At 42.6% G+C, this 27,165-nt stretch overlaps 1 protein-coding gene across 1 annotated transcript in view; it reads right to left on the bottom strand.

Annotated features, from left to right (window-relative positions):
• Window positions 1-11,428: 11,428 nt before the first annotated feature.
• Window positions 11,429-27,165, bottom strand: part of YTHDF2 (YTH N6-methyladenosine RNA binding protein F2) — a 68,152-nt gene continuing 52,415 nt past the window's right edge. The window contains exons 5-6 of the mRNA XM_078682571.1: window positions 13,431-13,466; window positions 11,429-12,444 (exon numbers count right to left, since the gene is read on the bottom strand). Coding sequence (XP_078538697.1) covers window positions 13,452-13,466 — 15 coding nt within the window. The 3' untranslated portion in view covers window positions 11,429-12,444; window positions 13,431-13,451. The remainder of the gene's footprint in view (window positions 12,445-13,430; window positions 13,467-27,165) is intronic.

The raw sequence follows: 27,165 nt of genomic DNA, 5'->3' as shown, positions 1-27,165 counted from the left end.
TATGGCTTTTGATGTAGCATCAATTGAACCCACCCCACTCGGAATGGTCATGCTAGATGCTGAAAAAGCATTTGACCGAGTGGGGTGGGATTATTTATGGGCCGTCCTTAAGGCTTTTGGCATTCAGGGTCAATATCTTGGCTGGATTCGGTCATTGTATGATCAGCCGATGGCTAAGATTAGCTATGCAGGAATGAACTCAACTTTCCGATAGAAAGAGGAACTAGGCAAGGGTGCCCTTTGTCACCCTTGCTGTTCGCCCTTTCTATGGAACCATTTTTAAACTCACTTCTTCTACAAGGTGATATTATCCCTTTCCAACATGCGGGGAATAGTTTAAAAATAACCGCGTACACGGATATCGCGATATTTACTACCGACGTAGTTAAGGCTATTCCGGGGATAATAAAGTAAGCTAAAAGATTCGGGGATATTTCTGGGTATAAATTAAACAAATAAAACTCCGGTCATTGTCAATTATAACCCATCGGTTCCGGTACAAGGTTTGTGTTCAAATGTTGTGTATCTGGGAGTTAAAATTTCGTCAAAGATTGACGAAATAGCACTTAATTATGACTCACTATTGAAGGAAGTAACTATCATTTAAAAAATGGCATAAGATACCACTCAGTCTGGTAGGACGCATTAATTTAATTAGGATGAAAATGTTACCTAAATTTCTTTATTTAGATCAATTCCACTGCGCCTTAACAATCCTTTTTTGTTTAACACTTGATGGAATCTTTAGCAGCTATATTTGGGGGTACAAAAAAGCTTGCACATCAATCCAGCTACTGAAACGCCCAATTGAAAAAGGGGGTTTAACTTTCCCAGATTTCAGATTATATTTTTTTCGCAACTTTTTTCGTCGGATCCAGTCTGCTTAAAAATGAAACTTCATAATTCATCAGTTTATGTTAGGACCCGATTGTAAACAATTTGGCACGAGTTAATGATCCAAACTACTTTAAACGAGTTAAACTTAAGACTGCTAGACATAACACAAATTATTAATTTGGAATCTGATCATTTGACAACATTTTTCTTTAATGCAGAATTACAATTATGGGGGAATCCAGGACTTCCCGGAAGTTTCTCAGATGGTGCAGGGATTCTATGGTCTAGCTGCGGTATTAATACCTTGGGGGACCTTTATGGTTCTGACGGATTATTAGGATTTGCAATACTTAAATCTTTGTATAAATTGAATGATGGTATGCAATTTAAGTATATGCAAATTCAGGATTTTTTTAGTCCGGAAAATGAAAATTAAAGAAATCCGCTATTCGGATACTCTAAAATGTCTGTATTCTGATCGGATTAAATCCCTTGTTAGCAAAAGCTACGGTTATTTAATTCAGGGCAAGGCGGATGATTGCGGCAAAATAGCATCTAAATGGTCGAATAGATTGGGATTAAACAACCGCTAATCAGATATACGCATCTCTTGCCCAAAATCAGGTGGTCCAGTCCTCTAATATAAGACTACAATTATACAGAACTTTGTCAATTATACTACACTCCTCAAAGAATTTCCAGTTGGGCATTAGATGATTGATCGAAAGAACGTACAAGATGTCCTAAATGCGATCTGGAGGCTGCCGATATAGGGGATATGCTCTTTTCCTGTCCTACGCTGAGTTTTGGAAGGGAATAGAATGTGCTTTAATTAAGAAACAAATTATATTCCCGCATTTTTTAGCTCATTTGATTCTATTAGATTTGCAGGAAATAAATAGTCCACATAAAGATTTGATCTCTATTTTATTTGCGTGTGCAAGATTGATAGCTAGGTCGTGGATTTCTTCAGAACCTTCGAATGTTATGGAGTGGTTGGCCTTAGTGAATGAAATACATACAAGGGAGGTAGCATTAGCAAGGCTAAGAGGGCCTAGGTCATTGAGAAAAAGAGAAAAATTGGTGAATGTTTATCTGATTAGTTGAATATAATTTAACTCCAAAAGGCTGTTGAGACCACTCCAATATGAATTTATTTTTCCGCTTCTTATTTCGTTATTTCACTCTGTTTTTTCTTCTTTCTTAATGAATTCCTCTGTATTAGAAACATGTATAGGAAAATGTTAATGTATTTGTTTTATTATCCTCTTGCAACAACAATAAAAATGTCAAAAAAACAAAAGAGAATGTATTTCGCACGAAAACCCAATAAAATAGGTTTTAAAAAAATGAAATCAATTTTGCGAATTGACTAATTGCGAAACTTTCAAAAAACAAAATTATGACCTTTGGAATGACAAATCAAGTCCATAGCTTGGGCTTTGGAGATGCTGTGATCAAAACCACCGACACGACTACCTTGGAGCTACATTTGACATTAAGCCATGACGAAGTAACCACCTATTACAAGAAGTCAATTACGATTTCTAAATCATAAGCTTTACTAACCTGGTCGGGTCAGAGCAATCAAATGTTTGAAAGCAGTAAACATGAAACGTATCCCATACTTAATGCATTACTAAACAAGGTCATAGCTAGTCTCTGTAAAATGCATCTTTGCACAGCCAATACACAGTGCCATCAGGTTGGAATTGAATCTAAAATCAAACATCACTTCACTACAGAAGCAGTTTTAATTATTCCTGTGACCGTGCAAGTTAACCTTAAAATCCTTAATTCGTCAAGAACTAAGGAAAACATACAAGGACATTGACTTGAATGCTGTATTTCCAAAAACTACCCTAGAAATATATAATTATCCGATCTAGTGTTGCTGGCAAAATTAAACTGACTGGCTCAGAAAAGACTACTTAGAGGCATTTTTAACCAGCAGACTGAGGGAGAATGACCTGGCCAAGTAACAATATAAACACATGGACTTAGTTTCTGAAACCCTCGCCTAACAGAACTAAGAATATCAAGGGTAAAGTCTGCTGGGCTACATTAAAATGAAATGCTTAAGATTCAGACGGTTCTACACTCCGTTATGAATTTGAAGGAAAATTGAATCTAGTGCTTAAAGGAAAAACTGCATGTCAACATTGCAGAATTACTGCTGAAACCGTTTTGCACATTTTTTGCATCTTTCACAAACGTTTATATTCAAGAAAAATGCACCTAAGGCCGATATTTAATTAAACAAAAATTAGATTAAATGTAGAAACTGTTAAATGCGGTTTTGCAATCAAAAGATAATTGTGCAATTGTAAGGCTAATAAACATGTTGGATGAAGTTAAAGTGTTAGACTACCGAGTTTAATTTCAGATTTTAGCTTACATATTTTCAGTACTTTTTAACCACCACTTTTGACATTCATGCCAATTGTGATCTTTTGATTAATACAATAAATCAATTTCTACTACTGCCTCAAACCTTTTGCTCTCCCAGTCCAGAGGGGGTGTCTTGTGAATGTAGGCACTTAAGCCCACTCCTCATCAGCAGATACTATCAAGGAGTTGCGATTACATTGGTCTTTATTAACATAGGATGGTTTTGACTTGAAGGTTTCAAAATCGCAAGTATAGGTGAGACTGCCTTAGACTAAGAACTAGATTTTCAAAGATACTAGGGCGCATAAGAAGAAACTGGCTGCCCTAAATTAAAGTAGAGTTTCCAGTAAAAAGCAAGCCTTCACTTTTTTCTGCAAACTGTTTCCCCCCCCCCCGTAGGTACCTGCTGTTATTGATCACAGCAATGTATGAGATCTAAAGGAAAGGGTTGACACAATGAAGTGGGTTCCTTCTTCAGCAAGGCAGTCTGCACAGGTGAGCCCTCTGCTATCAAAGGTTGCTCATTATAAAAATCAACTAAAGAGAAATTTTAGAGAAAGTTTTGTGAATGGGTCTGTCCGAAGAGTCCGCGCCAGGGATTCAACCACTTCGAGAGGGTGACAGGGCACAGTTGACTCGTTCACCACTGCAGGGAAAACAGTCACGATATGATCCCCACGATCCTGACTAGTGCCCACGGCTCTGTATCAAAAAAGCACACATGACAAGAAGTGTGGTCCGAATTCAGTGTGTTGCATAACTACAACCAGGTTGACCCACGCGCACAGTCGATGGATTTCTCATAGTCCTCAATCACCACCACTAGTTGTAGGGTAGAAGGCTGGCACTTGCCAGACAGCTCTGTAAACTGCAGATATGTCCTGGGCAGCCACGTGGGCATGAAGCCGCTTTGGTTGGCATGTACTAGAGTGGGACGCACGTCAGGCATAACGCTGGTATGTTAGCTAGTATTTTGGTTTCACAGTTGATCAAAGGTCTGGGCCTGTATGACAAGCACAGGGTGGGGTCAGCAGCAGTGTGGTCTGTGGATGACCCTGTTAAAGACTCGTCTAGGCTTGGTCAAGGGGCTAGCCCCACTTATGGCACCTTGCAAAGCTTTAGCAAGGGAGGGGGTGAGAAAGTCCATGTAACAGTTGAAGCCAGGATTTTCACTAAGCAGGAGATGACACCTGCTAGCTCCTTGGTAGTGAGTGGGTTGTCTAGCAGGAGACCGTGAGCTGCTCAGGTTTGCAAAAAGTGAAGAGACCCAATCTCGTGTTTGGGGGCTGTTGGTGAGCATGTGGAGGAAGTCAGTAGTCAGCTAAGGTTTTTGCCATCTCATCACGTGTAGTGTGCCAGTCATCCTCAATGGAGTGATGTGGCTGTGTTAGTCAGGGACTTGGCCAGTCTTGTTACCATGTTTGTACATGCAGCTCCATGATTGCTGCCATAGTCCCCTTTCCTCTTCAGTTTAAAAGCGGAGTGCCAAGGTGGTCCTTAATTTTCTATTGATCCTCCTGTGGCACAGGTTTTAATAAGAGGGTCTATGGGTAATCTAATCACTGGGCCTCTTTTCAGCTGCATTTCAAGCAGTCTTGAAAGTTTCTGCAACAATGCTGCCATGTCTGCTTAGAGATGCTGTTTCCTCTACGTCAAGCACATGCAGCTCAATGTAGATCGCCTCATTAATCCTTTAAAGGAGACAGTATGTTCTTCCTTTTGTAGTGTTACCTCCCTTTTGGAATCTAACCAGAGTGCAAACGTTTGTTCCCAGTGCCTGCTTTCATTCTCAGTTCAGCAGCATCACTAATCTTCAGTGCCGAACCAACTGCTGAGTGCTTCGATGTCAAAAGGTTTTTGGTGTCCAAAACTTTGACTTGGACACACTGCGGCCACGCAGCACTATGGGCTTTTTTGGCATCAGTGCAGGGTCATTTGGTACTTTTGGTGTCAAGTTAATGTTTGCAACTCTCATGCATTGTGTTCAGCATCAGATCCTCCCTCTACCTAGGCCCCTATTAGCATTGTATTGCCTTGTAGACCAAAGTCTTTCAGGGATACTTCTTTTGCATAGGATATGGCGTCATGGGCCTAATCTTATACCCCACACCTTTCCGGTTCTTGGGAGAAACTTTGCATGCTTTACACACTTCTAATCCTTAGGAAGCCACATATTATAAATTGGCTCAGGAAGTTGACCATAAGATATGCAATGTCAATTTGGACAAAACCAAAAAAAGAATATTCCACTTTGTTATCAAATTCAGAGTCATAATTTCACACCCCCGTTATAGATGATGTAGTCTCCTCTCATACACGGTTGAAGACAAACAGAAAAACCTGCATGTTTTTTGACGTGGTTCCACTTTGAAGTTTACTGGAGTCATTTTCTACATGCGGTCTCACAATCTTAACACTCCATTGATTTCCTCAACAACCTCTGATCCAGAACTCTCAACACAGGCTCTTAATCCAATGACCCACTGACGGAAAAAAGATCAGAAGATGGAAACCAAGTACTGGGATATCGTGGCTTACGCTTGGATGTGGGCCTGGTTTCTCCACTGGTCAACAACCACACCAAAAAAAAATTCTACAGGCCCAAGAATAGATGGCGGAATGTACATCATATGAACCCAGAACAGAATCAAGATGCAAAGATAGAAAAACATGTTCTCCTTGAAGGTAAAGTAAAATGAACAGCACTGACTAAAATGAGAAAGCACCACTAAGTACAATTCTGTACTATCCGCCAGGCAGTAAAATGATAAAGGCTTTAATTGGATATACTTTTAAAGGCAGCTTCCTGCCCGGACACTCAGAGGGGAGGATAATAGCACATACAACTTCGACCTGGAAAAACTGTCAAGGTCTCCTGAGTGGGGGATACGCTGCTAGGAGTCTTGGCGTTCGATCTTTAATTTGTAGTCTTCCTTAAGAAATGTGTATGGCCTATTGCATTCTTAAATGGAATATACATTGTGGCTAAACAGCATTGGAGCGGCAGAAGGCAAAGGCCTGGTACTCAATGAGAAAGGAATGAAGTCTTGCAATTTCAACAGCTGGCGTAGCTAGCAGACTAAATAAATCCAATCACAAATCTAACTTTGCACAAGACCTTTATCAAGATGGTCGCAGAACGGGGTTTTCAATTCAGAATGTAGCTTCGCAATGGAAAATGTAAGCCCAATAGGACCATCTGCTGTGACTTACTTGTAGTCCAGAGATGCAGCTGAAAACAGTTGGGTCATGATGGGCTTTTTAAGGTTGCAAAATGCAGCTCTACACCCAAGTGGAACACCGATCAAAAGATAGACCACCAAAAAGCAGGGTGGATAGGCGAGGTGATTAGGCTAAAGAGCACTGATCTGCAATGAAAGAGCATATAGGAAGGTGGGGGTAGGGAACATTAGAACTGACAAGAGCTTTGGTCTTTACCATCTTTTTTGAGGCAGAGGGAGAGAAGAAAAAGGGACCTACCAAAAGATGAAGTAATGCAGCCCAAAAAATATGCAATGCAAGAATGGCAGGAGAGTCAATAAAAGTAGTAAGAGCAGACCACTTGAAGGAGGAGCGGAGAAATGACCAATGGTTATGAAGTGAGGAACGGCCAGGGAGCCTTCCACATGGCTGTTGTGAAGTAGGCTGAAAGCAACACTCTTCAGAAGAGGGGATTTGCAAGCAAAATCCTCTGACAGACTAGGCTTTAGTGAACAGTTTACACTAACATTAGGACTTAAGATCTATTTAATAGGCCTAGCTCGGAGTTGCTGGAAACCTCTGCGAGGTTCCGTGGAGTTCCAGGAGCATGCAGTGTTTGAGAGAGCTGGGGCTTGTGGCCTCAGCAGACAAGATGTCAAAGAACAAAGGTGTCCCGAATTGGTGGACAGTATCGTCCTATTTATGTGTTAAACGTAGGGGTATAATATTATTAAGAGCAGCATGCCATTCAATCGGCGGGAAAGGCAAAGTTACAGTAAGATGTATTTTAGTTATTTAAACCATGAGTTATACAGTAACATCCAAAGGACAATTGTAAATACTAACAAATTATAAGTAGTTCTTAAGGCAAAGGGAATTAAATCAATAAAACTTGTCAAAGCATGTATTGGTAAAAATGTGTGTTGAATTTATTTACACAATCAAGTTACAATTCATATCAAAACATTGTTTAAAAACATTTCACATTAGACATTGATTAAAATGATTACATGAAATACATAAAACAAGAAGAATCAAAAAGATCGACGCGGCGTTTCGGCTTTCTTTTAGTACACCTTCATCAGGACTGATTCTAAACAAGTAAAAACATTAAAAGCACAGAGTTACCAGCCATTTTTACATTGGAGCAAGTATTACCTCTTTGCAAGAACACCTCTACCTTTCCCCCATAGTTGCACTATTATTTACAAAACACTAATACTGTTTTTTAATTTTTTTACTTCTAAAAACACATTCGAATATTCAGGGTATGCTCATATTCTATGTTTTTTTTCTTGACATCTCAGTATATATTTAGAAAAATTGTTTGCCTCTCCCTTGGACCTAAATCCCATGCTGTTCCCCCATAATATTAACTCTACAACAGTGGTTTATCGTTTCAGCATGCATACCTTATTCCAGATGGAGCCCAACTGGAAAATGCTGGGTGGATCAGAAAGTCTTATGGACTCTTGAACTGTTATCAGGTCACAGGATGCTTTTCTCAATTTGCAATGCCTGCTGTTTCTGAATAAGAGAGTGAGGATTATCAATACCATCCTTTCTTATCGCCCCTACAACTATCAGCTTATATAAGATGGGCGATGTTCTCATTACATACCTCCTCAGAGACGAGTGACTACCAAGTTTCTTTGATGTCGTCTATATCTGTAGGTGCAAATTATCTCATTTCTGCAAGTATAAGAGTAGGATTTTCCTTACTTACTAGGTTTCTAATAAACAACCCCACATGTTTTTAGGTAATATATTATGATGCACCTATTACCTGTTTGTAGGATATGATCCTGCTTATATATCTGCCAGGAGGAGCCACCGTTTTTATACAGGTTATATGGACTCTTCTTCCTATGGGGTTTATAATTAATATTCTTATCAGGATTGTACACATTTTTTTACCCTCTGATTCTAGTAATATGTCTACGTGCCCATCTTGCACTCACCATGGGAGCTGTGTGATCAATCGTTGCAGTCTGGAGCCTCTTTCAATTAGGACAGCCTTGCGCAGAGGATCGATTATATATTCGGGGTTGGCCTCACGAATTTATTATTCACTGTAAAAGTATTTGATAAAATAGTTTGTATTATTTGTAATTCTGGATAGTACCCTTATGCGCTAAATTCTGTTCATTGGTATCCTGTCTGACTATTTTTATCGAGTCAGGGTTGAAGACTTCCCCATTACATCTCCATTACCTGATGTATCTGTACCCGACGTGTAATTTTTAGGAATCATATTGGCCTCTAGGAGCCTTGCCTCTCTCTATAGCCCAATTCCCTGATTTAACACATTGTCAGGACTGTCTTTAACATATATTCATAATGTCGGTAACTCCCAATGTGGGGACATAGTTAATCTAGCACGGTTCCACGCTATTCGATTATTACTCGCTAGTATATATTACAAGTCCGCTTATTTATCTATACTGCTATTTTCGAAGTCCGTTCCGTTTATTAGAAACCTAGTAAGTAAGGAAAATCCTACTCTTATACTTGCAGAAATGAGATAATTTGCACCTACAGATATAGACGACAAAGAAACTTGGTAGTCACTCGTCTCTGAGGAGGTATGTAATGAGAACATCGCCCATCTTATATAAGCTGATAGTTGTAGGGGCGATAAGAAAGGATGGTATTGATAATCCTCACTCTTATTCAGAAACAGCAGGCATTGCAAATTGAGAAAAGCATCCTGTGACCTGATAACAGTTCAAGAGTCCATAAGACTTTCTGATCCACCCAGCATTTTCCAGTTGGGCTCCATCTGGAATAAGGTATGCATGCTGAAACGATAAACCACTGTTGTAGAGTTAATATTATGGGGGAACAGCATGGGATTTAGGTCCAAGGGAGAGGCAAACAATTTCTTTTCTAAATATATACTGAGATGTCAAGAAAAAAAACTGAATATGAACATACCCTGAATATTCGAATATGTGTTTTTAGAAGTAAAAAATAAAAAAACAGTATTACAGTGTTTTGTAAATAGTGCAACTATGGGGAAAGGTAGAGGTGTTCTTGCAAAGAGGTAAAACTTGCTCCAATGTAAAAATGGCTGGTAACTCTGTGCTTTTAATGTTTTTACTTGTTTAGAATCAGTCCTGATGAAGGTGTACTAAAAGAAAGCCGAAACGCCGCGTCGACCTTTTTGATTCTTCTTGTTTTATTATGTATTTCATGTAATCATTTTAATCAATGTCTAATGTGAAATGTTTTTAAACAATGTTTTGATATGAATTGTAACTTGATTGTGTAAATAAATTCACACATTTTTACCAATACATGCTTTATGACAAGTTTTATTGATTTAATTCCCTTTGCCTTAAGAACTACTTATAATTTGTTAGAATTTACAATTGTCCTTTGGATGTTACTGCATAACTCATGGTTTAAATAACTAAAATACATCTTACTGTAACTTTGCCTTTCCCGCCGATTGAATGGCATGCTGCTCTTAATATTATACCCCTACGTTTAACACATAAATAGGACGATACTGTCCACCAATTCGGGACACCTTTGTTCTTTGACTACTGCCTTCTCCCCAGTCCCTTATAACTCTATGAGGGGTCCTCCTTTTTTTATTCTCAGAAGACAAGATTCCCTAAACAGTGGAGAACTTGGCCCCATCTGGTTCAGGTCAAACAGGTCTACAGTTGCCCAAAAGTGCGTGCTCGGATAGTAGGGTGAGTGTGTGCGCACTGAGGTGTGCTGTGCAGCGCGGCTCCTTGGCGACACTGCGAACCACTGGTTCCTGGGAAGTTGTGTAGGCCTCTAGGCTCGGTCTCTTACCTGTGCTCTCCATGCAAGATCACTGCCACAGGCACTACCATGCCGAGCTGCACGCCACTCCCAATGGGGCTTTGACACCATACCCAGCCAGCTCCCTGATCTGGTCTCCCCCAGAGTAGAGCACATACTCAGTCTTCAGACTACTGCTGCCATTTTCACAGAAGTACTTGTGATCTCACGAGAGGGAAAGCGGAAGTTGGTGATGCCTCAGTCAAGACTTGGGTGACATGAGACCGCTCCAGTCTGCACCCAGCTCAGACTTATCTTTGTTCTAGTTAAATTAACAGGAAAGATGCATGAGAAAGAGAGTACCACATTACACTTTTTAAAGTTGGTGGGCAGTAAGCTCCGCTATGTGACTGAGCAGAGCTTTTTGATTAACTCCGTGCTCCAAGCAGATCGCTGAGTGTGCCAAACTCTGAAATCACTGCTTACAGAGCCCACCGCCAAGCCTTAATATTTAAAATTGAAAAACTACTTTCCTTTAGCACAGCTTCAGCACTTGAATAAGACATGTGCGGTTCCAGGCAAATCACTTAATTTGTCCCTAAACATTCCAAGAGAACCCCTTGTAATTTAGAAGTCATTTCTTGTTAATTTACACGGTCTTGCAATCACTAAACACCCATTACCTCCCACCCACCCATGATATTCATGCAGAGCTCAGATGTTTGAGGTAGATCTCCGCTTCCCAAATACAGCTATAAGTATATACATAGGCTACCTAATGCATTAAACCACAATTACCATGATAAACCTAGTAAAAAAACACTGCTTGGTTACAGCACTCTTCTCTAGACTGACTAGGAAATCCACAAACTCCTTCAAAATTAATAGCACAAATAAATGATTACTCTAGGAGGCATTTTTGCACAGGTTACGCAAGACATTAGTTAAGTGTTTAAATATCGGAGGCATTTAAGTGCATGCAAAACAATTTTGGGGAAGCCAAGGCAGCAAATCCCTACCACTAACGGACAAAATCCTAGTCATCCATACATGGTTCAATCTTGTAAGGAGGCACAACTTGAACAGGAAGAAAAATGTCATAACTCATACAACGTATAGAAGACAAACTGGTTAAAAAAAAAATCACCTTTTAACTTCGATAATCTGAAACAGAAAGGCCATATCCAGTGTCCCACAAATCAGCCTAGCACTGCACAAACCAAAATCTGAACAAGTCTGATTGATGCTCAACAGATTTATCACGTTTATTATGGACAAGTGATTAATGGTGGAGAGGCCACGCCCATTTCCTCATTGGCTTAACAAGAAACTGAAGATAAATGTTTCATACACATTTTACAATTTTTTCCTTCCTCTCAATTTCATTTCCTTGTAAACAAAACAAAGTTTGCCGCATTTTTTTACCGCTGTTCGCCATCAAATCAAAAAAAGAAAACCAAACTTAATTTGTAACCAGCACTAGAAAAGAAAGAAAAAAGGCATAAAGGACTACCTAAGGAGCAACAGAATCACTGGAAAAGGGAGCGGGAGAGGGAGTGCCACAAGGAATTTAAAAGGATAGGAGAAGACTTCTGAACCAAAACACAAGGTTAGGAGAATAAAGAAAATCTTGAAACGCCACAGAAACCAACCCAGCCGGGTCACATCCAAGTCACCATGCTTTTCTTCCACCACTCGAGATTAGAGGGGGGAGGGGTTAAAAAAAAAGTCTACCCCCCTGACAACGGTCTTGAATTTCAGCGTTGATGGCTGTTGTCCAAATCAATCAATGCTTGTGGTCCAAGTGCAAATGTCGAAAGAAATGTTGGGAAGAAGAGAGGGGAGGAGTTAAAACAAAATGAGGCATCTGCCAGATGTGGCTATTAAAATCCAAAAAACAGTAAAAAGACACAGAACGTAAGCTTGTCAATGGTTCATAAATCACAACCAAAGTCGAAAAGTGAACACCTTTCTATCATGACGAGTTTTATCCTTTCAGTCCAATGTCTCTTGCAAAGTTCGATTTGTGTTTTTAAGTTTTAAAGTCTGTTTTAACTGCGAGTTTAATAAGGTCTTTCAGTTCGGTTTTAACTGCAAGTTTTTAATAAGGTCTTTCAGTTCATGAAATTAAGCAGAAAGAAGAGCGTGTCCTATTTCTTCCGCGGGTAACCGATTCATTGAGGCTTCCCGGGTGTCAAGAAGAGGCAGTCGCTGCAGCGAGCAGTTTCTTTTCATTCGGACACTGCCTCAGCGCTTCTGCAAAAGAAAAAATCGACACTAAGTATATAGCATCTGCAACTTAAGTCCACAATCAAAACCATAAACGAGAATGTGTATAAGAGCAAGCCTGCTAAAAAGCTCATAACCAGCCTCAAATGCTTAATGAACAGGCTTTTATATAGATAAAATGAGATCCTAGAACAAATTCAATTATAAAACTAATTCCAGAAGGGTTGCGGGGAACTTTGAGAGGAAAACAAGTGTAGCAAAGCACGTTAGACCAAGGATAGTTGACTGTTCAGAACATTACTGTAAAGGAATGATTTGGAAACCAAATGTCTTTATTAAAACTATCTTCCTATCTGGTCATTTATTTTCAAAGGACTTGTACGTGATGCTCAACTGTCTTAGCGGGTAAAGCCGTTAGGCTAAATAAAGCAATTGTAGCGCTCTACCCTGGCAAAGCACCATTCTGCAAGTGAAAGGGCCAGCAGGATTTATATTTACATAGACCACACAAGAATCATAAATCCTGCCTACTATAAAAACAGCAAATGCGGGCTCTGCTTTACACATTCACTTAGACAAGCCCTAGGTTAGAGTCCAATCTTAGAGCACGGTAGCAGCAGGGACGGCCTTTTACATTGCTTTACATACTGGGCACTGCTATTGTTTTAGTAAAGCAAGAAATAAATGGAGGCTAAAGCTAGTCTTTCATGCCATGCTAAGGACCTGAGCAGACCAGCGAAACCGGAAACCCTGCATACCACCCCAAGAGCACAAAAGTACAGTGGGAGAGGTGTGGCGCCGCGGCCAGGGCGACTGACGCTGGAATCTGGGGACCACGGTTCGATCCCCGGCTCCGGCGGCAGGTTAGCCCAGCACCATGTGACTCTGGGCAATAGCTCGCTTAATCTTCCCGACGGCCCCCAGCGCCTAGAGACCCTTACGGGTGATTGTGCGCTTTACAAATGTGGACTTTACTTTACATATTTGGTATAAATTAGACATACACCACTTACCTAACTGATTCTTTCAGCGCTCTAATTCTTTAACACCTAGAAGGGAAAAATACAAAAACAAAAAGAATTAGTGTAAAGTGTTAAAAGCCCACAGAATTTTGTAACATAGTTTATCATAATTTTAAGACAATTCAGGTAATCATTTAATGATTGGGCCAAAACCCCATTCCATCACTACTGAAATGTACTTCAAGCCTTATTATGGCTTTGGCGGTCTTCCAATTGGACTGCCATGGTGACTGTCCCACTGGAAGACTGCCAGAGTGAGACCTGCGTCAGATTATGAGTTTAATCGAGGGCGGGCAGTGCAGAGGCAGTCTCACAGTGGTGGCTGTGTTAGGCTCATAAGAGCGCCATAACAGCATAGTGCTGATGTGAAAGTGGCTGCAGCACGTTCCTGCACGCTGTGGTATGCACCATGTTGTGTATGCCACACCGTGCAGGAACATGTGTGCAGTTTCCAGGGGGTACAGTACCCCCCCCCCCCCCCCCAACACCCCGCACTCCAAGGCAAAAATTTGGCTGAGACTCCTGTAAGGGCCCCCTAACCTGCTTCTCCACCACCCTTTTCATGGTGGGTCCCCACCATGAAAAGGACAGTGGTTACGCAGGTCGTAATGCTTAATGCTAGGCACCCCCTGCATATTCAGGTCATTTCAAGACCGCCACTATAGCGGGATCCTGGACCCCAGCAAGGGAGGTGGTCTCGTGGCAGTCCCACGGCCACACAATACTGCTGGCAAACTGCCACCGCGAGTATGGCACTACCAAGACTGCCGTACTCTTGATACGGCCCTTAGTGTCCTTTTGGTTAAACACTGTTCAACTCACTGAGGAAGGAAAACGAGATGAAGTATTTTACTGATAGGATGGAGAATTGAATAAAAACAAAGCAGGGGTTCTAATTGCTTTGTTAAAATATGATTACCCTTGGTGGGGTATCAAGTGGTGCATAAATGTATCAATACAACAGAGCGGGGTAGGAAAGAGCAGAACAGAAATTCAACCAGGATAGCCAAACTCGCAATCTGAAATCTTTTAGCGGTCTAAAAAGGCAACAAAAAAGTGGGTGAACTTAAAGAGCCTCAGCTCACAACCATACTTCAGGGAAAGCAAGGATTTCAAACCCGATTTTGAAGACACTTCTAAATGCAATACATCTGAATGTGTAGTTAAACCAACACAGCTGTTTGTGTCCAAGTTGAAGATTAGTTGTCAACACGAAACTGATCATCAACAATGGAACCAAGCTATGCTGGCTATAGCATTTTGCATAAAACCCACTAAAGCACCATACACTGAAACAAGCCTGATTCAAAACTCACCAGAAGGAAACAAAGACAGTCACAGCACTTATTACTGAGTCATTATACCATTGATCATTTTCACTTTTCAGGTGAATCAATGGTAAAGTAGGACAAATGATTTGCTCGATCACAAAGAACCTTTTTGTGCATTAAGGTACAGTTACCAGTAGAGATATACGGGCTACTTCACATGGTTCTAGATCTTCTAGCTGTCTCATTCTGTTATCTAACAGAGTAGGGCAAAGGTTGAAGATAAAAAAACTCAAACCAAAACTAAAAAAAAAAAAGGACTAAATTTCCAACACATCAGGAATAACCAGACTGGGATATGCAAAGTTGATCGAACCTTTATTAATAAAGGTTAAAAACACCTCATTGCGGACATGCTTTTTTTATGTATATTAATGGTACTCAGTATCTTGACTTGATTCAAAGTTCAAACTTTTAGATTAGAGCAGAGATCTGTAGTAACCATTAACTCGCTGAACTTCTTCCAGCACATTTCAGTACTAGAACAGTTCTAACAATATCAGATTGTAAACTTAGAAACAAAAATGTCTTCCCACACACAGGATACATTGAATTAATGACTGACAAAAATAGGATTTCTAGTTCAATTTTTCGGATTCGAGAACCCAAAAGATGAGTAAGCACACCAAATGAAGGGATGGGGCAAACATAAGAATTTTAACAGAAACCAGAGGACACCACACAAAGCAGCATGGTAAGCTGAGCTGCTAGTTTGTTAAAGTCATGAGTAGTCAGGCTAGAAAACTACCATATGGAGAAGTGGCATGTGAGCACCTCTTGGAAACTGCGAGCAGTCCACCAATCAAGCAGCACTGAAATGGACACCAATTTGCATTCAGTTTGCATTTATTCTTTGGTATTCACCAGAAATTTACAATCTTCCACTCCATTTCCATTTCAGATGTGTGGGGGAGAACAAATGCAAAAATACAAGAGCTGTATTTGCAACTCCAAAAATACCTTCTGTGAAGCAGTCACATCTGCAAATGTTACGAAATGTGGGTACTTTGCCTTTTCAAGAGGACAGTCATTTCTCAAAGAGCCCGAGACAATGTTTAAAAGGCACAGGAAGGCAATAGAACTTGTGCTTTAAGGAAGAGCATTCAAGATACACAGACCAAAACCGAAAATTGATAGCATCCCAAACAAATTAGGAGACCGTACGCAAATGGGCTGATGAATACTAATGTAGTCTGCTGGGATTCAAGGCAAGAATGCAACTGCGAACAAAGACTAGAGCTTGTGTATATAAAATTGGTAATCAATAGATATTTAAAAGAAACACTGTTTAATAGGCAACCAATAGGGCAAACACAAAAGGGGCGGAAGCAATCAGTGAGTGCTCGTGCAGAGGTGAATGAAGTGACATGTCAACAGTGCCCTCATTTTAAGGGGACAACAGTTGGGGAGAGGATGTAGCCAATGGCTAGAGCGGTCGGTTTTGAAGCTGGGGAACTGGGTTCAAGTCTCTGCAGCGATGCTCAACATTGTCATTCTGGGCAAATAACTTAATCTCCCCATGCCTAAAAAAAAAAATTATGTGTCCGTCTAATGAAACTCCTGCTCATGTAACGTGCTGATCCCTTCAGGTAGTGTCTGCACCTTATTTAAAACTTTTAAAACCTGTAAGGCTTGGAGGGCCGCCATTACGTGGTAAGACTAAACCCATTGATTTTTACTCTGATTTGCGCCAACTCATTTGAGTACAACTACTGTTGCCAGACTGCCATACCCTCATGCTTCCTGATGCGCATAGGTGAGGATATTCAGCCAACTGCAATGTATTCATCGATTTGGAACACTGCGCATTGTGATGGAAAGAAGGGGTGCCTTGAAACTTGCCAATGGGTGCAGTGCCCTGTGATGCACTTAGACTGGCACACAAGTAGTAGTAGATCAGTTCTTTAATTGACATTCATCAGACATGCGCTCCTGATAATGGTGAGGATCCAAAAACAAGAACTATAACGCTGACGGCACATTAGTGGAGGGAAATGCAACGGCTTCAGGTGGTGGGCAGGGGGTTGCAGATTAACTTGACAACATCTTGCAGCCATAAGTTAGGGGACTCACTAGAAAGTAAAATTGACTCACTGGTGGCCATGGGATTGATACGGTATGATGATCACAGGAAGATGTCAGAGCAAGCGACAAAGTTCAAAACTGGTGGTGGGGATTGTCCCAGCATACCTTAAACTTGCAGCTGTGGCAGAGGATCTCCAACTTTTCGAAAGCAAAGTAGATGACAAAGAAGACACCAGGGTAATTGGACTACATGAAAAGGCAGAAGGAAATGCAATGGTGTCATCCTTTGAGGACTGGCTGCAGGAGGCGGCGTCCGAGGGTCTCCAAGTTCTATGCTCTCAAACAGACATATGGAGTGACAGCGCAACGCCATAGGGCCTGGCGTTATGCCATAGCCTATGGTGGCGAGACTGCTATACTTCGAGATATGAACTATGTTTTCCAGCAGTCCAGTTCGGCTGGACCTTTTACAGTAGATCAAGCAAAAAGGTCTACATACCCAGACTAAGACCTGCTACTCCAGTACTGGTGCATGTTGCTCGTGGCTGTGAAGAAGCATTTATGAGAACTAAGCCTGCAATGACCTGCTACTCCAGTACTGGTGCATGTTGCTCGTGGCTGTGAAGAAGCATTTATGAGAACTAAGCCTGCAATGTCTTGGTATTTTCGGCCTTCCTGACGGTACAGGAAAGGGTAAAGTGGGGGCATTCTTTTTCACCAATTTCCACGTAGAGAAAGGTACTGGATCGACAGCTAGGATGCTGGAGACCGAGATCAGTATCAAGGGTCTCACTAACCCATCAATACGTTAAAGACCACATACCAGAAGCACAGGGAGGCAGAAGTCTACAAAATGGCATGCTGAGGAAAGAGCAAGCGGTGGCAGCCACAGCGGCTCCTCGGCTAGAGTGCACACTTCTGGTGAAGCCTCGACCTCTGGGCCAGAGTGTAAGAGACACACTGATCAGATGCTACCTGGAGTAACCCCCGACACTGCAGATTATATAATACAAGCCTCTATAAGCAGTCACTGGCAAAGTACTCCTATTTGAACACTGGTGAGGTCTAGATTGGAAGATATCCTGTTCAAAAGAGGAGTGTTGGGGCTGCCGGCAACTTGCTGGCCAATTCGGTTGTCTGGGACTACAGATTTTTCCACACAGCACTTGCTTGCAAAATTTACATGAGGCAATCGTGTTCCCCCCCCTCGCCCCCTCCCCAAGCCTTGTGTTTTATGTCTTGGTGTTCCATGTTTTGCACGATCAGTCAAGACCAGTGTCTGTTGTCATCATAACTCCTGGTGACATTACAATTGTACACATTTCCCTGGTGTTATGTTTAGGTGCATCTTTTTGGAATACCATCACAGATAGCGAATAGTTTACCTGTCGGTGTAGTTTTGCAGCTTGAAGATCTTTCTGGATTCACTATGCTGTGCATTATTCCTCGGTCTTGTGGTTGGGTTCGGATAAGTCTTTTCTTTTGTAGCCCAGGTGGGCGTCAACGTCCCACCTTTTGGTGTATTTCCGGAGACGTCGGCACGCTTCCTGCAGAAGCTCCCACTCTTGGGCGCCATCTTCAGATTCTTTCTCATGTTCGTTTTGTTACTGAAGTTATGACAATGTTCTACTGAAGTGATTCCACCGCTTTAACCTTTAAGGTTTCTTTTCCAAGTATTTGTCCTTGTTTCAACCACCTTTTCTCTCCAGCCTCATCTTTCTGGCGGAGGCGGGTGGGTTCGCTAGTGAATCCAGAAAGATCTTCAAGCTGCAAAACTACACAGACAGATAAGAAACTATTCGTTTTGCAGCGTGAATCTTTCTGGATTCACTATGCTCTGCATAGACTTTGTAGCGGTTTCTCATGTTTGTGGCGGCTGGGTGGAAGATTAGCGTTGGTTATTGAATATGTGTTGAAGCACCCTTTGTCCGGCTTGTGCTTCCTTGTTCATCTGTATATCCACACAGTAGTGCTTCGTGAACATGTGCACTGAAGCGCATGTTGCCGCCAGGCATATGTCCTGAATAGGTGTGTTAGCTAGGAAAGCTATTGTAGCTCCCTTTTTCCTGGTAGAGTGGGCACGTGTCCCCTCTGCTAGTTCCTGTCCTGCCCGCTTGTGGCAGAACTGTATTGTTTGGGCGATCCATCGCGCAATTGTTACTGGTTTCGCCATGAAACTGTAAGCGAAGGACACAAACAACTGCTTGTTATCCTGTGTTCCTTCGTTCTCTCAATGTAGTGCATGACTGCCCTTCTGGCGTCCAGAGTGTGCAGTGCTCTTTCAGCTCTTGTTGCCGGTTTTTGGAAGAAACTCGGTATCTGTATAGTCTGGTTCATGTGGAACCTTGACACCACCTTTGGCATGAAGTGTAGGTCCGTTCTCATCACCACCCTATTGTTGTGTATCTGTATGTAGGGTTCTTGCAGCGTTAGTGCCTGCAGTTCGCTCACTCTGCGCAGTGAAGTGATTGCTACCAGGAAAGCAGTTTTCATGGTCAGCATTTCTAGGGAGGCCTTGTGAATTGGCTCGAAAGGTTCCTTCATGAGTTCCGTTAGGACTAGGTTAAGGTTCCATGCAGGTGGTGGCACCCTCTTTGGTGGTGCGAGATCCTCTTTGCTCCCTCCAGGAATCATGTAACAACTTGTGATGTGAAGAAACTCTTGCACGTTTCTCCTCTCGTGTAAGCGACTATCGCTGCCAAGTGAACCCTCAGTGAGGATGAGCTTAGATTTTTGTCGAGCAGGTGCGTGAGGTACTTTAGCACTGTCTAGTCCTTCTGCATCTTATTGTGTAGCTTTTCTCATGCACCACAGTGTAAATCTCTATTTCACTACGTAGCACTTCCGTGTGCTGGGTCTTCGTGCCTCCCGAAGTACTCTATGTCCTCAGGAGCCACGCTACGAGGCTCAGGCTCTCTGGCTCCGGGTGCAGCACTTCTCCGTTTTGCATGGAGAGTAGGTCTGTCCTTCTCCTGAATTTGTGGGGTGCACTCTGTGTCATCTCCATGATCTGCGAGTACCATGTCTGCCTGGCCCACTGCGGTGCGACCAGTATCAGGGTCATGTTGCTCGCTCTGCACTTGCAGAGTACCTTGTGCATCAGCGGTATCGGGGGAAAGCGTAGGCAAATGTCCTGAACCAGTCTATCCATAGGGCATTCCCCAGGGAGCCCTCCCCGGGCTGCCTGGATGCGAAGTTTCTGTATTTTGCATTCTGGCGTGTTGCAAATAGGTCTACCGGCGGTGTCCCCCACCTGTCGAAGAGCCTTCTTGTGCATGGAGTTCCCACTCGTGGGATGCCGATGTCTGTCTGCTTCTACATTGTCCTTTCCTGGTAGATGTATGGCTAGCAGGTCTATCTTGCGTGGGATGGCCCATCTCCAGATCTCCTGCGCTTCGAATGCGGGGCTGATTGTGTCCCACCCTGCTTGTTGATGTAAAACATAGCTGTTGTGTTTGTCTGGATCAACACCCTCTGGTTGTACAGTTTTGTCTGGAAGGCCTTTATGGCTAGGAAAACGGTCTTCAACTCCAGGTAATTGATGTGTCTGACCTCTTCTGCTGGTGTCCACAGGCCTCTTTGAGTTCCTTCATGTGAGCGCCCCATCCCTTCTGGGATGCGTCTGTGGTGATGGTCACTGTTGCCGTTGGTGGCGTCAGAGGCTTCCCCCTGGTTATGTTCGCCATGTTCCACCATTCCATCTCTTTCTGCACTGCATGCGTTACAACCACTAGATCCTCCCAACGACCTGTAGCTTGTGACCATTGCTTCTGTAGCCATTCCTTTAAAGGTCTCATGTGGAGCTGTGCGTTTGGCATTAGGTGTATGCATGATGCCATCATGCCCATGATTTTGCTCGCTGTCCGAGCTTTCGCCTTCTGGTAGAGCTGCGTCTCCCTCAAGAGCGCGCTAGTTCTCTGGGGAACACCTTGCTCTGCAAGGTGTCGATCTGTGCTCCCGGTAAGATTATTTGTTCTGGTTCCAAGGAGGATTTTCCCCAGTGGATGGAGAATCCTAGGTTCATCAGTGTGCTGGTCACTTTGTGCATGCTGCTTGCACGTTTTGTATGAGCTTGCTTTGATCAGCCAGTCGTCCAGGTAGGGGTACACGTGTATCCCTTCCCTTCGTAGGTGTGCTTCGACTGTTGCAAGGCACTTTGTGAAAACCCTTGTTGCTGATTTGAGTCAGAACGCCAGGGTTCGGAACTGGTAGTGGTCTTCTCCGATGATGAATCTGAGGAGGTGCTTGTGGCCCCTGTTCATTGGGATGTGCAGGTAGGCATCTTTTAGGTCTATGGTGACCATGAAGTCCCAGCCTTGCAATTGAGGAAGTACCTCCTGTAGGGAGGTCATCTTGAACTTTTGCGTTCTTACGAACTTGTTTAAGAATCTTAGGTCCAGGATGGGTCTCATAGTTTCGTCCACCTTTGGTACCAGGAAGTATGTGGAGTATACACCCTTGTTCCTTTCCCTGTAAGGTACTGGTTCTATGGCTTGTTTTTGGAGGAGCTCCCTTGCTTCTTCTCGAAGGAGCTCTAGATCTTTCCTTGCTAGTGGCCTTTTTGGCTTTCTGACAGTTGGCTTTCCTGCCAACTCTATGCAGTACCCGTACTGTATGATGTTGAGTACCCATTTGTCTGATGTTATACTCTTCCACTCCCTGAGGAAGTGTTTCAGTCTTCCTCCCACTGGTCTTACATGTACGCAGGTGTTTAATTTGCGTAACTCCTGTCTGGTGTGTTTGTGTGCTCCACCCTGGGAGTTTTTGCTCGGGTGGACACATGGAGCTTTATTGAGTCACTTAGAGGCGGGTTGCTGTCCCCCTCTTCTGTCCACGTCCATTCCCTCTCCCGCGAAAGGACTGGCCTCTTGGTTGGTACTGCCAGGACTGTTTTTGCTGCCCCTGCTGTGTTTGGGTGTCTGCTTGTTGGGCTTGTTGAAACGCTTGGTGTGATGTTCCTGGCTGGTTTCCTCCCCTCCAGTTAGGTCTTCGTGACGGGGTGCCTCTGAACTGCAATGTCCCCATGGATCTTGCAGTCTCATTATCCTTTTTCAGTTGGCTGAGTTTCTCGTCAACTGGGGCCCCGAACAACGTTTCTCTGTTGAACGGTGTGTTGAGGATGCTGTGCTGCACTTCTGGCTTGAACCCCGAAATTCTGAGGCAGGCCTGCCTTCTTTCCATGATGCCCATCACGAGCCTGCTGGAGGTGTCTGCTCCGTCCAGGGAAGTTTTTAGGCAAGAATTGGCTACATTCTTCCCTTCTTCAACAAGGTTTTCAGCTCTTTGCTTGAATTCCTGTGGCATGTTCTTAATTAACTGGCCCAGCTCTTCCAGGATCTGGTATTGGTGCCTGTTGTGCAGTGCGTTGGAATTCGCCATGCGTCAGTGCATTGCGGCATTCCGTTCAATTCTTCTCCCCACCAGGTCCATCCTCTTGCTTTCTTTGTCTGGAGGTGGCCCTGAAGTAGTAGGCACATTGGCCCTCTTTTTTGCCGTGGCTGCGATGGAGTCTGCTGAGACCGATCCCTGAATGTAGGGTGGGTCCTTGGAGGAATGTTTATACTTTTTCCTCCATCCTGGGAGTGACGGCTTTACATGTAGCCGGTTCTTTGAAAGCCTCTTTCCCCTGTGCCATGACACGGTCGAGAATGGGCAGGAACTGGCTCCTCGTTTGTGTAGGGAGCAGTGTCTCAAGAAGGAAGTCTGCTTTCTGCTTCTCTTCGTAGAGTTTCACTTTGAAAACTGCAGCTGCATTCCTGATGACTGTTGTAGACTCAGATGTCATCCGGTGGCGAGGGCCTCGAGGGATACGTGTAGACGGCTTCTTCTGGGCTCTTGGTGTCGACGTCCTGCCAATCTCTTTCCCGAGTCTCCGAGGATGCAGACCCGAGGAGCGTCCTGCGGTAGTCATCTCCTTCATCCTCGTAGTAGGAGGCCTCATCTTCTTGGTCGTCAAAGGTCTTGACGCCCACAGACTGTCCTTCGACGTCGTAGTCCACCTGTATCGTAGGTTTAGTCGGGATTGTGTATTCCTTCATCCTGGCGTCGAAACTTTTTTTCCGCTGCAGGATGTTTTCTATCTCGGCCTCGAGCAGTCTTTTCTTTTTCTCCATTTCGGCCGCGTGGTCTGCATCGAAAGGTTCGGCTGCTCTTTTCGGCGGACAGGTCGGCGCCGAGCCGACTTTCGGCGTCGAAGGTTTTGGTGCAGAGCTGGCTCTCTGGTCCTTCGTTGGCGCCGAAGTGCTCTTCGGGTCTTTTTCCCTCGGCGTCGAACGCTCCTTTTCGGGGGCGATTTGACGTCTTCTGCTGTTCTCCAGCTCTCGGCCCCTGGGAGTCCTTCTCTGAGGATCAGTTGTGCCTTGGTGTAGCCACGGACGTCAAAGTTTTCGGCGTCGGCGCTTGAGGTTTTGCCCTCAATTTTTCGAGACTTTGGGGCTCTCGGTGCCTATGGGGCCGTAGTCTCCTACCTTCTTTGGAGTCTTCGTAATATCGGTCTCTTCCACCGTGTAGCCGTAGTGTTCGGCGGCGTTGTCCTCCTCGTCTGATGATAGCACCAGGTCTCGGAGGGACGGTGGCTGTCCCTCTGCCCTGCATGGTGGCGTTGGCTATCCTCAGTCTCTCACTCGAAGTGTCTTCGGCGTGAGGGCGGAGCAGGCGTTGCAGTCCTCGCTCTCGTGGTCGACCGGTAAGCAAAGGTTGCAGACCGGGTACTGGTCCTTCTGCGCGTACTTGTGGTGGCAGTTACAACAGAATTTGAAGGGTGTGTGGTCCATCTCATGCGTTCAGGGGGCCCCTTGATCGTCCAGAAAGATTCACGCTGCAAAATTATCTTTAATGTGCAACGACCAAACTTGCCACATTAACTTTATGAAATAATCTCTATTAACTGATGCAAGGGTAGAGGAATACAGCCTATGGCATGCTGCTAAGGCTACTTAAGGAACCCAGGCTGGTAGCAGGACTTTCCTGTCCTAGGTAAGGTAACATTTTGAAGCTGCCACTACCACAATATATGCTGCCTTGCTCAAGGTGTGCATAATATTTATAGTTGGTCGCCTTGCTGACTGCTCTAGGCACAAATTAATTTCAACTTCCCATATTATCTATTCTGATAGATCCCAATAACGTAAGCAACGGTAAAGAAATGATCAAATATAGCATATGCAAGGACACTGCATGTTCGTTTGTAGATAGGAAGTATTGCAAGACACGCAATTTATTTGTTGGTGTTCAAGTTGTATTAACAGTGCTGTACACGTGCTAGCAAAAAAGTAGGTGTGCTAATCTGCTGCCAGCTGTACGGGCGCAAATTTGTTTTTTGCAGTTCTGCTGATGACGCAATATGCGTGCAGAACGCTGTGTTTGTACGCATGGAGACATTATGCGTGTGTTGTGGGGACAGAGCAGGTTCGAGGACTAGTATTGAAAGAGTAATAAACGAAGTTATTGTAAACTATAATGATTCAGTGTGTGGCTTGTAGCATGCAAAAGCTTTGTGCTTGTTTTAAGTTGCAGTGCAGTTTTTTGTTGGCAGATGCAAACTTAAAGATTGGAAGGCAAGTGTGGTATTTAACAATATGTAAGCGACAATTAACATTTTATGCGAGAACACTGTTTAACGTGCATGTGTTTTGGGATAAAAGAATTGCAAGATACGTAATTTGTTTTTGGTCCTTTAAGTTGTATTAACGGTGTTGTGTGCGTGCTAGGATATAGAAACAGCCGTGCTATTACGCTGCCAGCCGTATGCATGCACATTTTCTGTTTTTGGGAGTTCTGCTGATGAAGCCATACACGTGCACAACGCAGTGTTTGTACGCATGGAGACATTATGTGCGTGTTGCGGGGAGCAGAGCAGCTTCGGGCGACTAGTATTCAATAGTAGAACAGTACGTTTTTGTAAGCTATAATAAATACGTGGCTGGAAGCATGCAAAAGCTTTGTACTGGTGTTAATTGCAATGTAGTTTATTGGCGAATGCAAATGCGGTTAAAGTATACAGTGTTGGTTATAGCAATGGCTTGGACTGTGTTAGCAACGTGAACGTTTGTAAAGTGTGAAGGTAGTTATTTTATCTAAGATAAAGAGAGGCAACAGGTGATAGGGCGCACAGCTAATAATTTAGGCTTTTTTTCAATTGACGTGTAACTTCTCTTGCTACTAGGCAGAATAGGGAGGTTACCTATCTCCCTTACTAATACACTGATCCCAGGTATTAATTAATTCAAAAGGTTTTCTGCCGAGCAAAAAATTATATTAAATAACACTCTCAAAATACTTAGTCACAATATTCTTATATTATCCATTGAATATATTCTCTAGTTAGACACCAGAATCCAGTAAAGATTAGTCCATATTTATTTCTCTTGATTCAGTTCATCAATTTGAATATTTTCTGTAGTCAGATCAGCCTTTTAAGCAGGTCAGCCGACACGTGTTTCGTTGTTTAAAACAACTTCATCAGGGCTGCAAACCAGACACCATATGTTGTATATGTAATTGCATGCCTATGTGGGAAAATATACGTAGGCAGCACTGTGAGGAAATTGAAAGACCGTATGATTGAACACTATCGGGCATTGAAGAATGGTGATACCAGGTATCCAATTTCCTCACACTTGATCCAAAATAACAATGATTCTGTAAGGCATAAATTTTCATACCATGGAATTGAGCAAGTGACATTAGATAGACGAGGAGGGAATAGACTACTGTACTTAAGACGTAGAGAGGCAAGATGGATTATGGTCCTTAGAGCAGTTGAAGATGGTCTTAATATCGATTCTGAGCTTCAATATTTCCTAGGAGACCGTTAAGAATATGATAAAATGAATGTACAGAGTATATTTTTTATCATAACTGTAACCTACATATAACCAGTTGTAATTTTATGAGATGTAATTACACTTCTGCTTTTGCCTTTAATCCCCCTTAAGCTGTTATGTTTAATGTTTTGAAAAAGAGAATGTAATGGAATAGTGTGTGATGCCAACAGCTTTGACACTGGGGGTCACCGCTATGTTAACCCCACTTGATTTTATTTCCACCTTTCATTAGTGAAATACACTGATAGATTGACCACTTCAATATGGTGGAATGTCAAATACATCTAAGCAGGCTATGACCTTTACTGTCACGTAGACAGCATAATACCATTGTAAAAAAATTTTTTTGCTATCATGTAGATAACACAATATCATTAGATAGCTATATTGGGGTTACGGCCAACTTAAAAGAATAATTTATCCAGATTAGAGAGGGTCAGACCATTCATAAATAAGAAAACTTTTTAAGAGATCTAAATTTTCTTTACCCGTAAATTAGCTATCATTAAAATCACATATAAGACTTTGATATAAAGTAAAACGCTAAATCACGTTAAGCCATACACAAGATGGCTGCCAAATTACACAGTACAACAACACTCATTATAAAGTATATTAAATTCAACCTATATATATGAGCACATTAACTTGGCTGCAATTTGTATTATAAAGTTATAAGGAAAGGTATTATGCGGCCTAAACTGTCAGACTTTAGATATATGTAGCGCTCGTAATTACGCCATTACTCACACAAGATGGCCGCATAACACTTCAACACGCTGTACATATTAACTTAAACAAGATGGTGCTCGGAGCAAACGTCAGATTTTAGATATATGAAGCGCTCGTAATACTTCAACACGCTGTACATATTAACTTAAACAAGATGGTGCTCGGAGCAAACGTCAGATTTTAGATATATGAAGCGCTCGTAATAACGCCATTACTTACACAAGATGGCCGCGCAATACTTCAACACGCGGTACATATTAACTTAAACAAGATGGCGCTCGGAGCAAACGCCGATACTCGAGCGGATGGGAAGAAGTAAGAGGAGATAGACACTCTTACTAGGTGAGTACAAATGACTTCACCGATCGTTCTTTTAAATGAGATACTTGGATATACAACTCGTATTATAAGATACCAATGCTGTTAAAAAATATTTTTTCATAGATACAGAAGTGGATAATAATACATGTTACTGACAGACGATTAAGAAGTGATTAAAATACTAGACTCACAGATTTCGTTAAAGGTAAGGACTACTGCTAAAATAGTTGCAAAAAAACCGCTGTACATTAAAAATATATAGGGGTGAATTAAGACTTCAATTTATCCCCTATAGCTCAATTAAAGTTATCGGTACCGCGCTTATGGGACTAATAGGCGAACTCTGGACATTTGAATGGTAAGACCTCCTAAGTTATGATTATTATTTATTTGGAGTAAACTGAGGACACGCATATATAGTCATGTCCCTCTTTTCACAGAACCTGCATAATAAAAGTGGAAATTTAACTTTAAAGAAACGGAAGGAACATACTA

Source organism: Lissotriton helveticus, chromosome 3_1, assembly GCF_964261635.1.
Source record: "Lissotriton helveticus chromosome 3_1, aLisHel1.1, whole genome shotgun sequence".
Classification (NCBI taxonomy): Eukaryota; Metazoa; Chordata; class Amphibia; order Caudata; family Salamandridae; genus Lissotriton; species Lissotriton helveticus.
This window is presented reverse-complemented; position numbering and strand designations above follow the sequence as displayed.